The sequence below is a fragment of the Manacus candei genome, unplaced genomic scaffold (assembly GCF_025592945.1).
Source record: "Manacus candei isolate 608988 ecotype Guabito, Panama unplaced genomic scaffold, ASM2559294v1 h1tg000023l, whole genome shotgun sequence".
Lineage (NCBI taxonomy): Eukaryota > Metazoa > Chordata > Aves > Passeriformes > Pipridae > Manacus > Manacus candei.
The window spans coordinates 724,460-741,605 of NW_026138071.1; the positions used below are offsets into that span (position 1 = coordinate 724,460).

A 17,146-nucleotide genomic window follows, 5' to 3' on the forward strand; every position below is an offset into this window, starting at 1 on the left:
TGCCTTCATTATTGTAAATTTGGCTGAACAAAGCTGGAGTGCAATGCATTACCTTAAACTGCCTGAGAAGATGAGTACAAATCTGTATTAGCCACATAGATCTGCAAACACGACAGACTGTGTAAGAAGATAGATGAGACATGGGCACATATTTGGAGAGCAGGTACCAGCAACAGAGAGGTTGGCTGGACAGAAAGAGGAGGTAAGAGGTAAGTTCTCATAAATTCATCAGGGCATGCATAACAGTGTCTAAATCCCAAAAGAATACAGGTGATTTCAGTGACACAAGACTCCTCCTTACAAGACAAAGGTACACTCACCCTTTTAATCACAGTTGAAAAAGTGTTAGAGTACTTTCAGAAGAGAATAAAACTCTGAAGCAAAGCTGTTGGTGAGTAACACCAGCTACAGAAACAGTTTAAACCAGACAGTTGTCACAAAGGATGAAGAAAACAAGGCAGGAACAATACGTGGAGGGTTCTTTGGTCCTGCATCTAAATTAAAGGGAAATTTTTTTTTAGATACTTTGGAAATCACACATCTCCTTTCAGTATCATGTCAATTAAAAAAAAAATAATCAAAGCTCCAGGAAACGATAAGCTTACTTCTCCAGAAAGTCTGTTGTGGAAATGGTATCGTCAGGTCTCATTCAAAGCTGAGGGTACATGTGTAGGGTACAACAACTGCATGTGAGGTCTCATCTGATTTAGCAGAGCCTATGCCCAAAAAACCTGCTAAGGCAGAGAGCCAGCATCATTCCTATTTCAGTGAAGAGAGGCTCAAAGGCACAATGTCCCATCTTGATACCCCCTAAAAAGCATTTCATAAGTGGTATCTATCTAAAGGTACTTTCTTGAATGCATGACTATTTTCTATTATTCTTTATTTGGTTCCTGTAGTAGAAAAGACTGGAATTACCAAGAACAAACACATAGCAACAGAGTATTTGGCTCATGGAAAGCAGAAAGCAATCAATTCCAGTCTTGAAGACATGTGGCTCACAGACTGGGCCCCTCCTCACAAAAATGCAATGATTCAGGTTTTAAGAATAAAACTGAAACCATGAGCTTTCACTCCATTTGGAAAAATGCCCAATTCCTACTTAGGCACACTGATGTTCTGGCAGAACTCGAGTTGTTACCTCTGCATGAAGGTGTCTCCACCAATTAAAGCTAGAAACAGGCTAGCTGGTCCTGAACACAAAAGCCTCCCGACAGTCATCTGTCCCTTTCAGCATGCTAAAGAGGGCTGGAAGAGAGGATAATGGAAAGCATTCACCAGTGAAAAGCATGAAACACTTGCCAGTCTGCACTACTTAAACAAAAGAGACCAAACATAAAATGAGAGAAGTAAAGCTACGACTTGAGAAACAGAGACATTCTCTTCTCAAGCTCTTTAAAATACCTAGTGATTCGGTCATAAAACTTTTCATTTAAGTGAAGGAGGTTTTGCTTCATTTTCATTAGAAGTTAGTACTGTGATGGGATCTTATTGTGCATTGTATAATCTCCATATGCAGCTACTCTCTGCTGTAGGATCACACCAAGAACGTGTGTCACAGGTCAGAGATGGCATGCCTGAAGCATAAGAGGCAAGCAAAGGAAAGAGAGAAGTGAGAAAGAAAAAAGTAATTTATGTCCCCCAGTTTTCCTTCTCTCAGTCGAGGCATATTGACAGAAATTAATTTCTATTGTAAGGGAATTGCACTGCTTGCAAAGCAATCCTCTAGGATTTATTGATCTTTAAGAAAAATCTCATTAAGCAGAATAAGGGAAATTTACAACAGGTATGGGAAAACAAAACAATCTCTTGGGATCTTCACCAGGCTGAAACAGGATTAGCTCTGTAGTTCCTGTAATCTTCCCCACAGAAGAATGCTAATTCCGTCTCATTTGCTGGAACGAATAAAAAAATTAAATATTTAGCACACTGGTAAATGAACCACCCAATAGCCACCTATTGAGAATCTTAGAAGACAATTATAACTCTCCACACACTTTTCCTTCTCATATCTTTGCAAAAAAGACTCCAGTATTAAAGATGTCAGGTAACCTTGTTAAAAAACACCCCAAACAAACAAAACCACCAAGAACGTGAACATATAGAAGTAAATATGTACACAAGACCTCTCAAGATTTGTTTAACAGTCTTCAGAATTGTTTGTATAAGCATCCAGCAAATTAAGTCATTGCATTTCTAACACCTTCAAATGGTAGGAAAATAATGAAGCATGATATACTCCTTTTTTCATGCATTTTTCTGTTAGGAAAGGGGAAAAGAAACTTTTTTTCCCATTAAATTAGCCTGTAGGTATAATAATTTAATACTTAGAGGATCAGTAGAATATTTTACAGATCACTTTACATTCTCCCTCATGACCCATCAAAATATGTGTCTGAAGAAGTTAATTTTTTGCCCTGCTGATGATTAATTCATGAGGCTTCAACAATATGCAAAGTGAAAGACACAAATTGGCTTCTCCAGCAATACCTTCAAATACCTCTAATTATTCACAGGGGATATAGCAGAGCTAAAGGACCCACAAAGGTTCAGAGCAGTCACAGTTCTTTCAACCCAGTAGGTCAAGGACTTCCTCTTTTAAAACAATAAGTCAGCAACATTACTTATTCAGAACAGAGACAAATCTGATGGAAAGTCTTCGCAATTATTAAACATGGAATTCTTAAGGTGCTGAGCCAATAAGTTCCACATTCTTTTTTTAAATTAAACCTTAAGTTAATGAAGTCTGCCTGTCTTGTAAAAAAAAAAAAAAAAGAGCAGAAGGGATTTTAGAATCTCAACTAGAAAACAGACAAGAGTGTTTGCAATGAATACTGAACACTTTATTAACATACACCATACTTGAAAAAAAAAAAAAGCAAGCATGAACTTTGCTGACTAGATAATAACTGTAATAATAATCACTACCACAGAGGCTTTCCTGAGGATACTTATCTAATGTCCTCATAATTTATAACTCTCTAGCCCAACCCTGTATAGTGCCAAGGGCAATGAACTGCAGCTTCAAAAAAATGTTCTGCATGTCTCAGAATTTCCTAGGTTTTCTAATGGCCATTCTCTGTTTTATTCTGGTAAATCTTGACCAGACTAGATGTTGGAAAACTGTAATATCTCAATAGGAGATTTCAAAATCTTCTTACTGATTTAAAGAAACTGTACAAAATGAGGACCACTGGTATATGTTATCATACACTTTCCTGGTTTACTCTTTTCCACTTCTAGTTGAAGAGGAAAAGTAAAATCTTCAAAATTTTACTACAAAGACCTCACTTATTCCTAACTTAAATAATTTTCACATCAAGATATGCTGGAACATATGAAAAAGGCATAATGGCACATGGTATTTTCCAAAGAAAGGGTTTTCTTCTTCTATCACTAATATCCTCTATACACTAATGACTAACTGCTGTTAGTTATTCAGAAAAGAAAATAACTAAAAGCAGTTTTAAATCATTTTCTGCCCTGAATAAAGCACCTCTCCCTTTGCACAGAGACACAGAACAGGCTGGTCTATTCCTATTTCCTTTTTCTATAACAGTTATTCTGATGTTTTGACACCTCTTTTGAGATAACATCCAACTGTTTCACTGCGGTAGCTACAAATCTAGTTTCAAAGAGGGATAATATATACAAACATTTATCAATACCTTTCTGAAAGAAGCCAGCTCTGACAGTGTTGTTTCTAATTCAACATTTGGCACTGTCATGAGTCCCTCTCCTGAACTGTATTGCCTCTTAGGTAGATAAAAATCATGCTTAAATGACTCCTCTGCTAACTAAATTACAAATCTATAAGGCTTAAGTGCCAGTAATCTTCCTTTCTTTTTTTTTTTCCTCCAGATAAAAATACCTGCTTCAATAAAAACAAGCAGAGAATAACTATGATTCATATTATAGAAACACCCAAAGACCTTTAGGAAAGGTGTACTGAGACCAGTTGCAGTTCACCCCAGAGAAAAACATTGAAGAGACATCCCGAGCCACATAAAACCAGAAAGTAAATGGCAGGAAACGAAAGAGCCAAGAAACCTGTGAGAAAATCATTCAGTAGCTGGGGAGCCATCAGTGGGCATCAGGAACAGGAAGGGGCTTCCTCTGTGAAGCCCCTGCACTTAGGGCACAGGCAGTTAATGTGTTCTAGCCAGGCAAATCAGATTGAAATGAGCAAACGTCCACATCAAGGTGGAATGCAACTACCTCCCTTAAGTACCCTGCTGCCACAAAGTCATTCAGCCACGTTCATGAGAAGCCCAAAGGACATCCAGGGACTATCAATTTTATCATGACAGACATTTCTTTACATTATTACCAAAAGACATGCCCTATATGTAGTCTCCTGTCAAAATGTGAGAAATCAGGTCAAGTTTCAACTCTTTGCCATGTTCAGCACATTCTCTAAATGATACTGCTCAAGCTTTCCTGAGCAATCTGACTATCAGGCACTGTATGCAGCACATTAAACAAATCTAATCTTATTTCATTATTCCATCCTGGTTCCACTACTTACATTTCTAACCAAAACATCAGTTTAAATGTTACTGATAAGACTAAGCAGACACGATACTAATAACCTATCTGTCAATCATTTAAAATTACTCTCAGCAGAATTATAAGCATACCCTCCAAAAATCACAATTTGCATTCTGAACATTTGGAGTGCAGATACCTGCTGCCCTCAGACCAATGATTTGAATAATTCTTCCCTGAATAATTATGAAGTCGTGTAAAGAGCATCAGGAATAGCATTTACTTTTCGGCAGCCTATCCAAACATAATCAGTCAGTTATCAGTTTAATGCAACTACAATGAACAGCATCTCCAGTCAATACAAATGTACTCCTACCTACTCCAGCTGCTTTCAGTGTACTGTCTTCTTTCAGAATCAGTTTGTCATCATCTTCCAAACTCACTACAAGTTCACCAGTCTACAAATCAGAGAACCAGAATACAAAATAAGAATTTTTACTGATTTTCTCTGCCCAAGTCTTTTTTGACAATGCAGAGATCTCCCTGCATCAAAGCACATAAAAGGGGAAGAACACAGCTAATAATCTTACCTTAGATTTGTGTGCTTGGTGAATAATCTTCATTGTATCTGAAAGAAAATACAGTGTTTTCCTAAAATAAGGCTTAATAAGCAGATAACACAAAGTTGTACTTGGGGGGGAAAAAACAAAGGTAGAACCTTCAAAATCTTTTGTTACTAACAACTTTGCTTATTCAATCTTAATCTCCCAGTCCTGCAGCCATAGCCTTAAACCAGTCAATGCAACATTAAGGTACCACATTCTAATGGGCTTCTGTCAGCTGTCTGAATTACAATAACTAATAACCATCCCAATGGCCAGTCAAAAGACATCAATTTAAATGCCACTTAGGGTGTTTTAACAGGTTTTACACATGCAATTGGGGCGGGTCCAACAGCATTTATGCACTGTCAACTATTAAAGCTACGCTGATAGGCAACAAGTGATTAAGACAGTAACCTGACCACTTCAGATCATCCTTGAAATTTTCCACGGTAGAAATTTTGTTAAGCAAGTTCATCTTCCATTAACAGATACAGGCTCTTCTCTTTTAAATGCTATATCCTCTTCAGTAATTTTTATCTCTAATATGTTTGTGCAATGTAGTACTTCTAGAAATTATGCTATTAAAAAGAAAAGAAAAAAAAAAAGAAAGTGCCATTTTCTTCTGGCAATGTGGGCAGGGCTTTAACAGAAGGGAAAACAAGGGGAAAATTATGCAGTCACTGAAGCAACTGGATGAGTGCAAGGATCCAGAGGGAATGGAAGTCGGCACTTAAAGCCATGCAGCATTTAAAAAAAAATAATAATCAAACTCCAAAGCTGCTGTGTTAGAACAAATTCAGAGTAATACATCAATCCCTTCCCAGCAAAGAAGAAAAACCAGTTCTGCTTGTCGGCTCATTTTCTCTTCTAGTTTGGGTTTGTGCACTGAGTGAACACTATGTGTCGAAATAGTCTGGTAAGAGAAGGATGCAACAAAGTTAAATATAGACTAAACCAACTCACAAACTACCAAGAGTAAGTATTCAGATGTTCAGAATAACAGAAATCACATTCCCACTCAGAAGTTTGCTTCCATACCCCTCTGGCCCATTTTGGACACTATCTAAAACACTACATAAGGTAGAGAAACTACTCTATTCCCACCACAGAGGTCACTAAGAAGGCAGCCTTGGTATGTTGTAATAACTGTGGCATAAGAAGCAAGACAGACATTAAATTGCAATTACCAGGATCCATCTTGCATAGAAGCATTGCAAAAAGACCAAGCAACCACAGAAAAAACATACTGCAATCAAGAAACCTTTCTACCACAGCAAATAAAACACAGCCTCTGCCTGTCAGTTTTAAGCTTCTCTGCCTACCTTGCCACATTCCCTTTTCTCTAGTCTTAGCCATTAGTCTTCATTCCCTGAACCATTGTCTCAATTTCACTTGTTCACAACTCCACAACTGGCACTCAGCAGTTTTCCTTGTCTTCATCTGAGCTATTAAATGGTTTCTCTAACTCTGTTACAGAGATAAAACTACAGTCTCTTCTCATCCTAGCTAAAGCCTTAAGTCCTCCCACTAGCCTTTGCTATTTCATCCCCATTTAGTTCCACTCCATCATATTGACAATTTTTTATCTTGTCTTTTCTGTTAATAGGTCTTTCATGACAGTAGATAAGAAATCACTTTCTGAAGTCTGATTCTGTGAAGCATCTACGATATTGCTCCACATTCAAGGAGAAAAGAAATAAAACTAAGAAGCAGCTTATGAGACAAGATGGCACTATCTTCACTGCCCTCACCAGTGGAAAGAAGGCAATGATGGGGTAGGAAGATATGATTGACTGAGAAGAGCTCTAGACCAGGGACAAGAATTTTGCGTTTAAAGAAACAAAGAGAAAATGAAAGTCACAATCTTTGAGATGTGAGTTAGAGCACCAATCCACAAGGAAAAAAGAGATGGCATTATATACGATGTTGAGAGAACAAAGCAGTGCTGAATTCTGGAGAGAAGGAAGCTGAAACAGGCAAGGTGAGAGACAGCCAATCCAACTGAGATTTCTGGCACTGCCAAACAAAGCAGAAGAAAAAATCTGACTCTTACGAGCACTGTTCATGCAAAAGTCTCACTGTCCTTTTCTCACAAAAATCCAAGAAAGACAGTGGAGCAGTGTAGAGACAGCAGAGATGGCAAAAACATGAACCTGGATGATTCACAGCCTGAGGGGAAGGTGAGGAACTTGGCTTTGATTTTCCTGTGTGAAAATTTTCACGCAGCTAGCACCATCCCAGTAAAAGTAGGCCCCCACTAACTGGTGCAGCAGGTTTTAAAGTTATGCTCAGTCCCACATGGCACAGTCAGCTGCTCAGCCACAACTTACACCTTGGGAAAAACTAAACTGATCTCCAAGAGATGAAAGAACTAGCAGCAGGGATAGGCAACACCAGGAATACAACCGATAGCAGCAGTTCTAGACAGGACCACCTCATCTGGCCAAAGCCACTGATGGAAAGAAGGGCATCTCCAAATTCAAACTTAGAATTACCTAGATGTTAAGTAACATATTAAAAATAATAGTAACATTCAAGTCCTTGCCACTGGCATATCGTCAATCTTAATCCCTAACTCTTTTTCTGGTTTCATTTTGCACTATCTCCTTCATCATCAGCAAGAGCACAAAATGAAATCCTTGGCTTTTTTTTTTTTTTTAAATAGGCAAAGAGAGTTTATTACCATTCACATGTACTGAGTAGGTTTCTTATTCAATTACTTGAATCACTGTAGAGGAAGGAGTCTGTCAGCTCCAAGAACATCAGAGACGGAGGATCACTTGCAGCAAAACTCCAAAGGAACTTTCAGAATTGCCAAGTTTAGGCTATTTCATTCCACCAACTTGTATTTAAGAGCTTTCATATCTTCTCTGAGCAAAGTTCCCCTGCTTCTCTTATATAATGTAAACTATTTAGGCACAAAAGTCTTCAGCATTTTCTACTTACTGCCTTCAGCTCCCGTTTCACCAGCCTTTCTGACTTCACCATTAGTAAATAGATACTGAAGTACATAAGCACATAGAGAGCTACAATTTCAAAGTGTTTTGAGATCACAAGCTGCTCATTAAGGCAAAGAAAAAGTTAAAAGGCACTCATAAAAACAATAAAAAATTAATATTAAAAACCATCAGTACCCAAGAGTAAATAATGCATAACATGCAGCCTAATTCAAAGATTAATATGGATCTTCAAAATAATGGTCAAGTTCTGCAGACATGATCCCAGTGCCATAACCCCAGTCACAAGAGCTGGCACCAGCATGAGTATTCCACAATAGTTATCTTTTAAATTGTATAAGCACTGGTATAAAGTGCTTATGTGTGCATTTTACAGTAACTAAAACAAGAAAAAAAACCCCACACCTACCATACTTGTAATTTTTAAAGGGAGGAGGAAGTCCTGTTCTTGAAGACACATCTGTTAAAATAAAAGGACCAAGTTAAAACAAAGTTCTCTCTTTTTTATTTCCAATATTTTATTTTCTATTACTGTGCAGTGTATGCACAGTGTATGCATCCTGGACATCCTGTACGTCAAAATAAATCCACAACACAGGAGACTTGGTTGAGTATCCAATACCAAAACACAGCCTTTGGCTCAGATTCTATCGTTACACCATATGTGATTAACTTCACTTGAGCATGAAGTCCCTCTGAACAAAACAACCCATGAGGACAGTGAGTCAGTGCAATTTGGATATGATCACAGGAGTCTGATCCTTCAGAAATCTGCGGGGAGTACCCTTCTAATGGTTTGCATAGCATCTCTCTCTACTTCATACAAACAGCTCACAACTGTCATTCATAACTGAATCATTCAGTAAACACAGCCATGAGAACCAGCCACAAAAAAAGAAGCCCAACTGTAGAAAATCAACTCTCCAGCTGTATACAGGATACAGCTCACAAGTAACTGCAAGAACACTGACACTTTCCTGTGTGCCAGTGTTCCCAGTGACACCCAGGGACTTAACCAGGGCCTCGGAAGGCCTGTGGAATGCTTGGCAGCAAAGCAGCTGAAACCATGATTTCATCCACTACTTTTAACAATTTATCTCAAACTTCCCCTTCAAAACAGATCACAGTAAAGCAAGGAACATGAATTTTGGACCAGGAACAGCACTATCCCTCTGTGGAATGAGGTTCCAAAAAGTCTTGTTCAAGGCACTGGCTTTGTCTCAAACAACTGTGAGTTGCAATACTGCACACATCAAAAGCAAGTTTCTCAGCATTGTTTTTTATTTTCTTCTGTACCATATGTTCTTGTACCATATGTTCTCGTAGTTTTCTAAAAGCATCCTGAGATCTTGCCATCCCTATCACTGTCTAGAAGTATGAAAGTCACCAAAAGCACAATATAGCCATGAGTCCCAGGGCACTGTCCTAGGAGTTGCTCAAATGTTATCATCTACAACAGTTCAAGACTTGTTCAAGATGACTTCATGTGAAAAAAGCAAATGATGTTATTCTGTTCCCTTTGAATGTCTCCATTTAGGTGTGTGGAAATCCATCTGCAACATCAAGGGTAACACCCTAACAGCTGAGTCGCTGCGTGGGCTGGTCTGCACTAATTAACTTTTACATTCACTGTCACTTTCAATGAGGCTCCTAAAACAGAGAGCCCACAAAGCCTAAGATGGAGACAGAAACTCGGAAACAAACATGCATAGCAAGACCTCACAGTGTCAAAAACAATTTTTCAAGATTCTCTCTTCTCACAAATAGCAAACAGACTTGCATTCCCACATTCCACATACTGGTGTAGTTCCTTAGGATCAAAGGCTCTCTAAATTCTATTAATTTATTCCTATTAATTTGTGAATATCTGCCTGACAGCACCACGCAAGGAGCCTGAGGCACTGAGCTAAATGCACCAATGCCCTTGTTCCTTTTGGACTTAATGTGGGGTTTGGGCAGGGGGAGCAGTCTATCCAAATTTAGGCATGGCACACTGACCATGGAAGCTCTTATTAACTCCAGACCCTTCATCCAAGGGAGGAAAGCATACAGGGGATGTAAACACAAATCTGGCATCTCTACCAAAGCCACAGAATTCCCATTCATTTGCTCCCCTCCACTTTCCTGGGCAGAGACAGCAACACATGGGCCTGAAACGAATGAACAAGACAAGCACCCCCTACCCTTTCTCACGAAAGTAATGAACTCCTTCACTGTCTGATCCAAGGCAACCCCATGGTACACCACAGGTCTGAAATTCCGGTGCTCAAAAGAGCGAACAAGACGAACTGTGACAGTTGAGCTCTCTGATGACATGAGAATTAATTCTGAATCACCTGGAAAACATTAAAGAGAGGAATTATTGCCTTTCCTTTGTGCATGGGCACAGCTGGAAAACAAAGGTGCAGGTTGGGCCTCATGCAAAGATTAAAACATGGCAAGAAGTTCAATAACATTGTGTCTTTCAGGGTTTCACTTCTATTATTCCTACAGAAGCAGTAACCAGGTCTCAAAGCAAACAGGACATTACTGATACTGCACACCACATGATCTGCACCTGTACCGTGTGGTGCCATATCAGACCTCACATGCAAAAATGTTGTGAGTAAATGCAATTATGTTGTTTGGGTTTTAAGTGACTTCACCTGCTGGGTGAGTAACCTCGTGCTCTAGAAGAATGTGCTAATATGAACAAAACCTTTTTAACGTACTTATGTTGCAGAGAATGTAATACCCTGAAAAATGCCTAAGCTGTCACACAATGCTCATTTTCACCTCCCTAGAGAAAGTGGAAAAACCACCCCCATATACACATACAAATAATCCTCTTGGTACAGTTCTACATAATTAAGGGATTTCATTTATAATAGTAGGTCTCTAGAATGGCTCTACAGGGCTTATATAATTTAAAAGAGAGCAGAACCTACAACAGAGTGGCTTCATCAACCCAAACCCCTCTTCAAACAAGCCCACATGTTGTTCTGTCGGGTTCTTTCTCTCCACAGGAAAACATAACTGTTTCCTACCCCAACCTACTTCTCTATTTTTGGTGCTGGGTATCCCTCAGCAACCTTGTTTCCTGGTCACATGGTAAACTGCTGTGGCTGCAGCAGCAGGGAACATAGACTGCAGTGCATGTGCTGTGACATCAGGCAGGGGCACAGCACAACCCCTGCACCTCCCATCCCGGAGCAACCATTTCAGTCACCACCTCCAGTCCTGCGAGGGATTCTCTCACCAGTTCATCCCTTTATGTTCTTTTTGTGTGTCTTTTATTTTTTGCCTTTTTTTTCCAGGGGTGGTTATTTAAGTGCCCCATCACCATGCAGGCATCCAGGTACATCCCAGCCTTTCCTGTATTTATTCTAGCTGTATTCTGGCAAAGCAAAGTAGCAACATTTTCTTCAAGTATTATCTGCAGAACGAGGGCACAGACCTTCCACAAGACAGGGTAACTTGCTTTTACATCCTCTTGGCTAATAATTCCCAGAGCTCCAATTCCATTGCAAATAAGCTGTGATACAAATAAAACACGCCAAACAAAAAGCACACTTCGCACCTGAAATAACTAGATTTATATTAAACAGCTGCAGAGACCCTTCCCCTTAAGGGTGGGTCATCACAAAAGCAAAGGTGGATATTTTCTTAGTGCTATTCCGCATGGACTGGAGATCTGAAGGGCACAGCATTCAATTCACTTTCTCCTGAGCAGGACGGAAAAACACTGTAAGAGCACAGATTTGGAAGCACAACCAGAAATCGCCGATTTTCACATCTACTACTCAGAACGAACAGACCGATCGCGCGTAGAGCTGGGACCCGGTACTACCCCGGGCCTCCGCAGGGAGAACAGCGCAGGTCAGAGGCGCTGGTGGTAGACTCCTGTTGTGGAAAGGACCCTTCCCCCGTCCCGCAGCACCGCTGAGACCCACCCCAGCACAACCCCACACCCATCACCGCCCGACTGCGCCTGTTACCGCTCCCCGCCGGCACTTCCGGGTCCCGCCTCACCCGCCTAACCAATCATGTGCCCTGGGTGACACCCACCGCAGCGCGGCATTGGCTACGCTGCCCTCCGGTCCCGCCCCCTTCTAGCCCTACTGATGAATGGGCGGGCCCCGCGCCGCCTCCGCATTGGCCCTTTGCCCGGCGCGTGCCCGCCACCGGCGAGCGCCGATTGGCCGCGCGCGGGGCGCGGCGCCGCTGATTGGGCGGCGGCGGGTGAGGCGAGGGGAGAGGCGCGCGCGCGGCGGGGGCGGCGCGGCAGAAGCGGCGGCGCCGGGAGCGCAGAGGGGCTGCAGCGATGACCGAGGTGGGGGGGAGGGACACTGGGGGCTGTGGGGATACGGGGGGCAACCGGGCACACGGGGGGCAACCGGGCACACGGGGGGCAACCGGGCGCCTTCCCCTCATCACCCACTGCCGCTTTCTCCCCCAGGCCGCGTTCCAGAAGGCCGCCGAGGAGGTGAAGCAGCTTAAGTCGCAGCCCGCGGACCAGGAGATGCTCGACATCTACAGCCACTACAAACAGGCCACGGTGGGCGACGTGAACACGGGTAGGTGCCGCCCCGGGCGGCGCTGGGGGCAAAACCTCTTCCCCGCTGTGCTTCACGCAATCCCGCGGCTCGGTTTAAGTGACTCAGAGCCCACTTGGCTCGGATTTACGGCCAGGGCATAGCCCGGCCCGATAAGGGTTTGTGCAATCTCTGGTTTTTAGATTAACCCAGCTGCAGCCGTCCGGATCGTGCAGTGAGGGGCTGGGGATCCTTTGTGTGTTAGCTTAGTGCAAATAGTGGGATTGGGATTCTTGCAGACCTCTGCTGGTTTAATGCAAACACTTCTCGGGTTAAATAGCCTTAAACAGCAAACCAAGCTATAGAAGTGTAGAACTGCAGTACGAGGGTAATGACACACACAATTTATATAGACTGGACAAGCTGCTAAAAATAGCGTTGGAAAGCAAACCCAGAAGAATGGGAGAAAACTCTTACAGGAGCTGCAATTAAATATATTTTGGAAAGACTGTGGCAAAAATATGTCTGCAGGTACACTACACAAAATGTCTCCTGCTACTTCTCTTGCTACATTTCTGCCACTGGCAGCTCAGCCCCCGGAATAACATTTAGAGTGAAGCTTGTCTCTATTGACCTTGTGTAACTGGAGTAGCTAGGATTAGAAAGGGGAAAGGTCATTTGTTTAGAGTGCTGGCCTCCTAACCCAGTAGCTGGTGAAGTTTATTGGGTGTCTATTGAATTAAAAGCTGGCAGTGAAGTGTGCATGAAATGGTAAATGCAGTCTCCTTTTTGCAAGGTGGGCAGCGTGGAGGGAGAACAGAACCGACTTTGGGATTAAGATACGATCCTTTGGTGTGGCCGGACCCTTAGCATTTTTAATGCTTGACAAGGGGAAATGGTGTTCTAGAGCTGTGAATATACCACCATTTCTGTAAGTGGTTGCCCTCTTGTGAAGCAGGAGCAACGTGAGCTGGCCAGAAAAGCAGCCTGTGAAAGAGTGACTGATGGGGTTTGTGTTGGAGAGAAGTGGAGCTGCCAAGTAGCTCTGCAGGTCACTGTGCCATGTGAGCTGCACAAGGATATTTCTGTGGCTACTGTCCAGTTCCTTTTTATACAATTCTTAAGAATTGTCTTTAAGGAGACAGAGGGGAAGTAAAATCGCAGAGGGGACTTGACTTGAAGAATAGCCATTTATACATCATTCATTCTCTACTTGGCCACATGTAGCCTACAGTGAAGTGAGTTAGAATTCCAAGGTTATATCCCTAGATGACAGAACAAATGTGGAGCTATAGATTAGAAACATACCCTTAGCTTGATGATAGTGAGTTCTAAGTTGTATGCTACCAGCTTCACTTCTTATGTCTTTGCATGTAATGGACCTTAGAGTATTTTTGCTTTACTTTAGGGCTGGTGTTCTTTAATTGGATAGCTGTCAGGTTATAGCAGGCTCTTCAGAAAGCACCATAAAACCAAATCACACTAGTTGGTGCACTTCTGCTCAAATGCTGCTGTCTCAAGGGAACTTGACAGAGTTGTCACCAGCAGTGTTCTAGTGTGTTCCCTTGAGGTGATCTGCTGACTACAGGTTAGTAAGTAACAGCTGCAAAGATGAACCATTGTATTTTGTCATAGTTAAGAGCTAAATAGCCATCAGGTGGGTATTACCTACACTCAGATCACACAAACTAATTCTGCTGCTTACCTTGTCTCTCTCAGAACGCCCTGGTATGCTGGACTTCAAAGGCAAAGCAAAGTGGGATGCCTGGAGTGCATTGAAAGGTAAGTGTCTTCTTAAAACACCAATAAAAGTCAGAAAAGCACGTGTAGTTCAGCAGGCAACAGAATAGTGTTGCCTTATAATACAAGAGTTCTAGAAGTTCAGAATGCTATGATAATAAACTTTTGATTACCTCTGCAAGGCGCAAGTAATCATGAAAAATATTGCCTGTGTGAAAGGGAATTAAGATGCAAAATGCCCACCTGGCTCAAGATGTTAAACCAAAGAGAACAGTAGCATCAGCAGAAACCTAAGTCTGTTTTCCAGGTCCCAGCCTAGTACTCCAGAGACTGAGCTCTCCCCCTAGTTGTTATGCATCTTCCAGTTAGGAAAGCTGTAGAAGAAACAACTGACCTCTTGGCTCCAAACAAGGAGCCTAACAAGTGGTCTAATCTATGACAATGGGGAGATGTGTTTTCTGGTATTTTAAAGAACCAGCACTAACATCTAAATGCAGTCTTAAGTTGACTGAATAGGTTTCCTGTAATAATTGGTGATGGCATTAATAGAACTGATACACTGTTTAGTTGCTGTCTGTCCAAAAACAACTTGGCTGTGAAACACTGTTTTATCATGGCTGATGAACACGTTTGTGTAAAACTCTAATAGTGAATTCACAGCCAACTGACCTTCCTGGCTCCTCTGGTGTCTGGTAGCCATGGGCTACACCAAGAAATTGTGACTTGTAAGAGGCATTTTAATCTGCAAAGGGTAGCTGACTGCTTCCTGTGTTCTGTCCTTCAGGAATGTCCAAAGAAGATGCAATGAAAGCTTACATAGCAAAAGTGGAAGAACTAAAGGCCAAATATGGCATCTGAGGTCTGGATATAGCAGCCACATGCACGCCTGAAACATGCCTTATTTCTAATACTGTGGAAAACTGGTTTCCAAGAGTAATCTTAAATACCTAGTGTGTTACAGTTGTTTCTCCTCATGCCTGTACTTCAGGAGAAGTTATGTACCTGCCTAATAATGTACTGACACATTATAAATTCCTTCTGGGAACAAAATCTGGAACTCATTAAAGTGAATTTGGTACTTAAACTGTTGTGCTGGTCATCCCTTTGTGATTATCCTTTAATTGCTGTGTTGCAGCTGTCAAATCAAACCAATTTCCCCATCGTTTTGCCACTAGAGGGGGCCGGTAGTCTTTGTTCGGGCAATGCGGACTTTGGCCAAGCCACTCCTCCGTTGCTTCCTTTCTCATGGAGATGAGTGGCAACCCACTAAAGCTGGAACACCACAGAGCTCATCAGGAAGAGATCAGCTCTAATGCTGTGTATATTAAGAACAAGGTGCTTGATATTTGTTGCCTGGAACTTTCAGAGACCTAGCCAACAAGTGCCAAATCATCTTGCATAAAACACTTCTTGGACATGCTCTTTCCTAATAACATTGTGGGGCCATGTGTGGAGAAAAGGCAAATACTCACAGCTGACCATGAAACCTTCCCTGTGAAAGAAAAGGTTCCACAGGCAGTGGAGTTGATGCCTTTGGTGCTATAAATGCAGAGTACTGGTGTTGCCATGTTTGATTACAAAACACAGTTGTGACTGTTTCTAGTAGGCTTTTAATTGTTTTGGTCTGCCCAGTATGGTCTCGTGGAGTGGCCAATGACGGAAAGGGAGATTTTTGCTTTTAAAATGTGACATTGAACTATTCCAGCATAGAGCATATGAGAATGAAGTCCCAGCTGTATAAAGGAGCATTCTAATTCCTGCTTTACTCGTTAGCATCTGAACAGGTGAGGACTTAACAGTCATCAGATAAGCAACTGATTTATAGAAATATATAGAGATGAAAGCTATCATTACATATTTGTCTAGGTAGGTAAGCACCATTTTGTAGTTAGTTATACAGGCTTAGCTGTGTGTAGTAGCCTTTGAGATTACCTCCCATGCTTTCAAAAATTAAAAGTTCCCCCTTTGCTACTTTTATTGGGAAAAGCTCTTAGAACTACTTTTCACCCTTTAAAATATGTTGGAATAAAGAACAAAAAGAAGTTGTTTGTTCTTGTTCTTCTGGGTAAGTAAAAATAAGTATTTGGGTTTTTTACCTCCTATTGTCTGCTGTTTGACGTTGTGTTAATTAAATTCACTTCGCAAGAAAGAGGTAAGAGCAGTTGTTCAGCACAAGAAATGCTTTTGCTTCTTTTTCCAACCCTAAATTCCACAGCCAGCTCTATCTTCACAGCTGTATTTTGTGGAGCTGGTTATCCTTGGAGGATTCTGCCAACCTGTGTCAGAATGGAGCTCATACTGGCAAACACTTCCACTTCTGCTTTTGTTTGCTGGAAGTCCATGCACTGTGAGCATGCTGTGCTTTGCTAACATGCTCTCTGTCAGAACAGGTGTCAGAATTTTTGACTGCTAAAGCAGTGGAGTTGGGTATAAAGGATGGGCTGGGAATAGCAAGTTCGGTATTCCAGTCCTCATTTGGCTCGATTTCCCCTCTGAGACTTTAATTGTTGCAGTACTACTCTACTCTCCCATACCTGTCCAGTATCACATAGTGCTTATCCCAGAAAGGGCTTGCTCTTGACCAGGCTTACAAATAATGCTATTTGCCAAGTTATACAAGTGACTGAGAACTCTGCCTTGGATGTCTTTATTTGGGTGCTTTATTTTTAGTGTAGTAACACCTTTCTGCTTGCAGCTTAACCTTCCTTAAGAAAGTAACACAAGTGGTCTTACTATTTAGCTTGCCATTTGGCAATCAACTGTGTCTCTCAGCAGCAAGCTGAAAGATTCAAAATGTGGAAAGAAGAGCTCTGCAGTGAGAGACTGTACAGAAGGCACAGAG

General features: G+C 41.6%; 2 protein-coding genes across 4 annotated transcripts; one reads left to right on the top strand and one right to left on the bottom strand.

The window, feature by feature from the left end:
• Positions 1-1,710: 1,710 nt before the first annotated feature.
• On the bottom strand, positions 1,711-12,165 carry CUNH2orf76 (chromosome unknown C2orf76 homolog). 3 transcript variants are annotated; one of them, XM_051786605.1, is made up of 7 exons: positions 12,028-12,165; positions 11,610-11,754; positions 10,234-10,386; positions 8,460-8,510; positions 5,079-5,116; positions 4,865-4,946; positions 1,711-1,895 (listed from the first exon to the last, which is right to left on the bottom strand). In XM_051786605.1, exons 3-7 carry the CDS (start codon positions 10,364-10,366, stop codon positions 1,819-1,821), a joined length of 381 nt encoding a protein of 126 aa, XP_051642565.1. In that variant the 5' UTR covers positions 10,367-10,386; positions 11,610-11,754; positions 12,028-12,165; the 3' UTR covers positions 1,711-1,818. The 3 variants fall into 3 exon arrangements, with proteins under 3 accessions (XP_051642565.1, XP_051642566.1, XP_051642567.1); XM_051786606.1 differs by having other exon boundaries at positions 11,610-11,774; positions 12,028-12,098; XM_051786607.1 differs by lacking the exon at positions 12,028-12,165 and adding an exon at positions 11,848-11,996.
• Positions 12,166-12,261: 96 nt separating this feature from the next.
• DBI (diazepam binding inhibitor, acyl-CoA binding protein) lies at positions 12,262-15,388 on the top strand. The gene is made up of 4 exons (XM_051786609.1): positions 12,262-12,362; positions 12,489-12,606; positions 14,284-14,346; positions 15,089-15,388. The coding sequence occupies exons 1-4, from the start codon at positions 12,354-12,356 to the stop codon at positions 15,160-15,162; spliced, it is 264 nt and encodes an 87-aa protein (XP_051642569.1). The 5' UTR covers positions 12,262-12,353; the 3' UTR covers positions 15,163-15,388.
• Positions 15,389-17,146: the final 1,758 nt, after the last annotated feature.

Bases quoted from the DNA above. Each gene is read 5' to 3' on its own strand.
- DBI (XM_051786609.1), top strand. The intron at 12,607-14,283 runs GTAGGTGCCGCC...TGTCTCTCTCAG, and splicing joins GGTGGGCGACGTGAACACGG to AACGCCCTGGTATGCTGGAC. The intron at 14,347-15,088 runs GTAAGTGTCTTC...TCTGTCCTTCAG, and splicing joins TGCCTGGAGTGCATTGAAAG to GAATGTCCAAAGAAGATGCA.
- CUNH2orf76 (XM_051786605.1), bottom strand. From the start codon at position 10,366: ATGTCATCAGAGAGCTCAACTGTCACAGTTCGTCTTGTTCGCTCTTTT. The intron at 8,511-10,233 runs GTAGGGGGTGCT...TTATTTTAACAG, and splicing joins CATTACTTTCGTGAGAAAGG to ATGTGTCTTCAAGAACAGGA. The intron at 5,117-8,459 runs GTAGGTGTGGGG...ATTTTCTTTCAG, and splicing joins CTTTAAAAATTACAAGTATG to ATACAATGAAGATTATTCAC.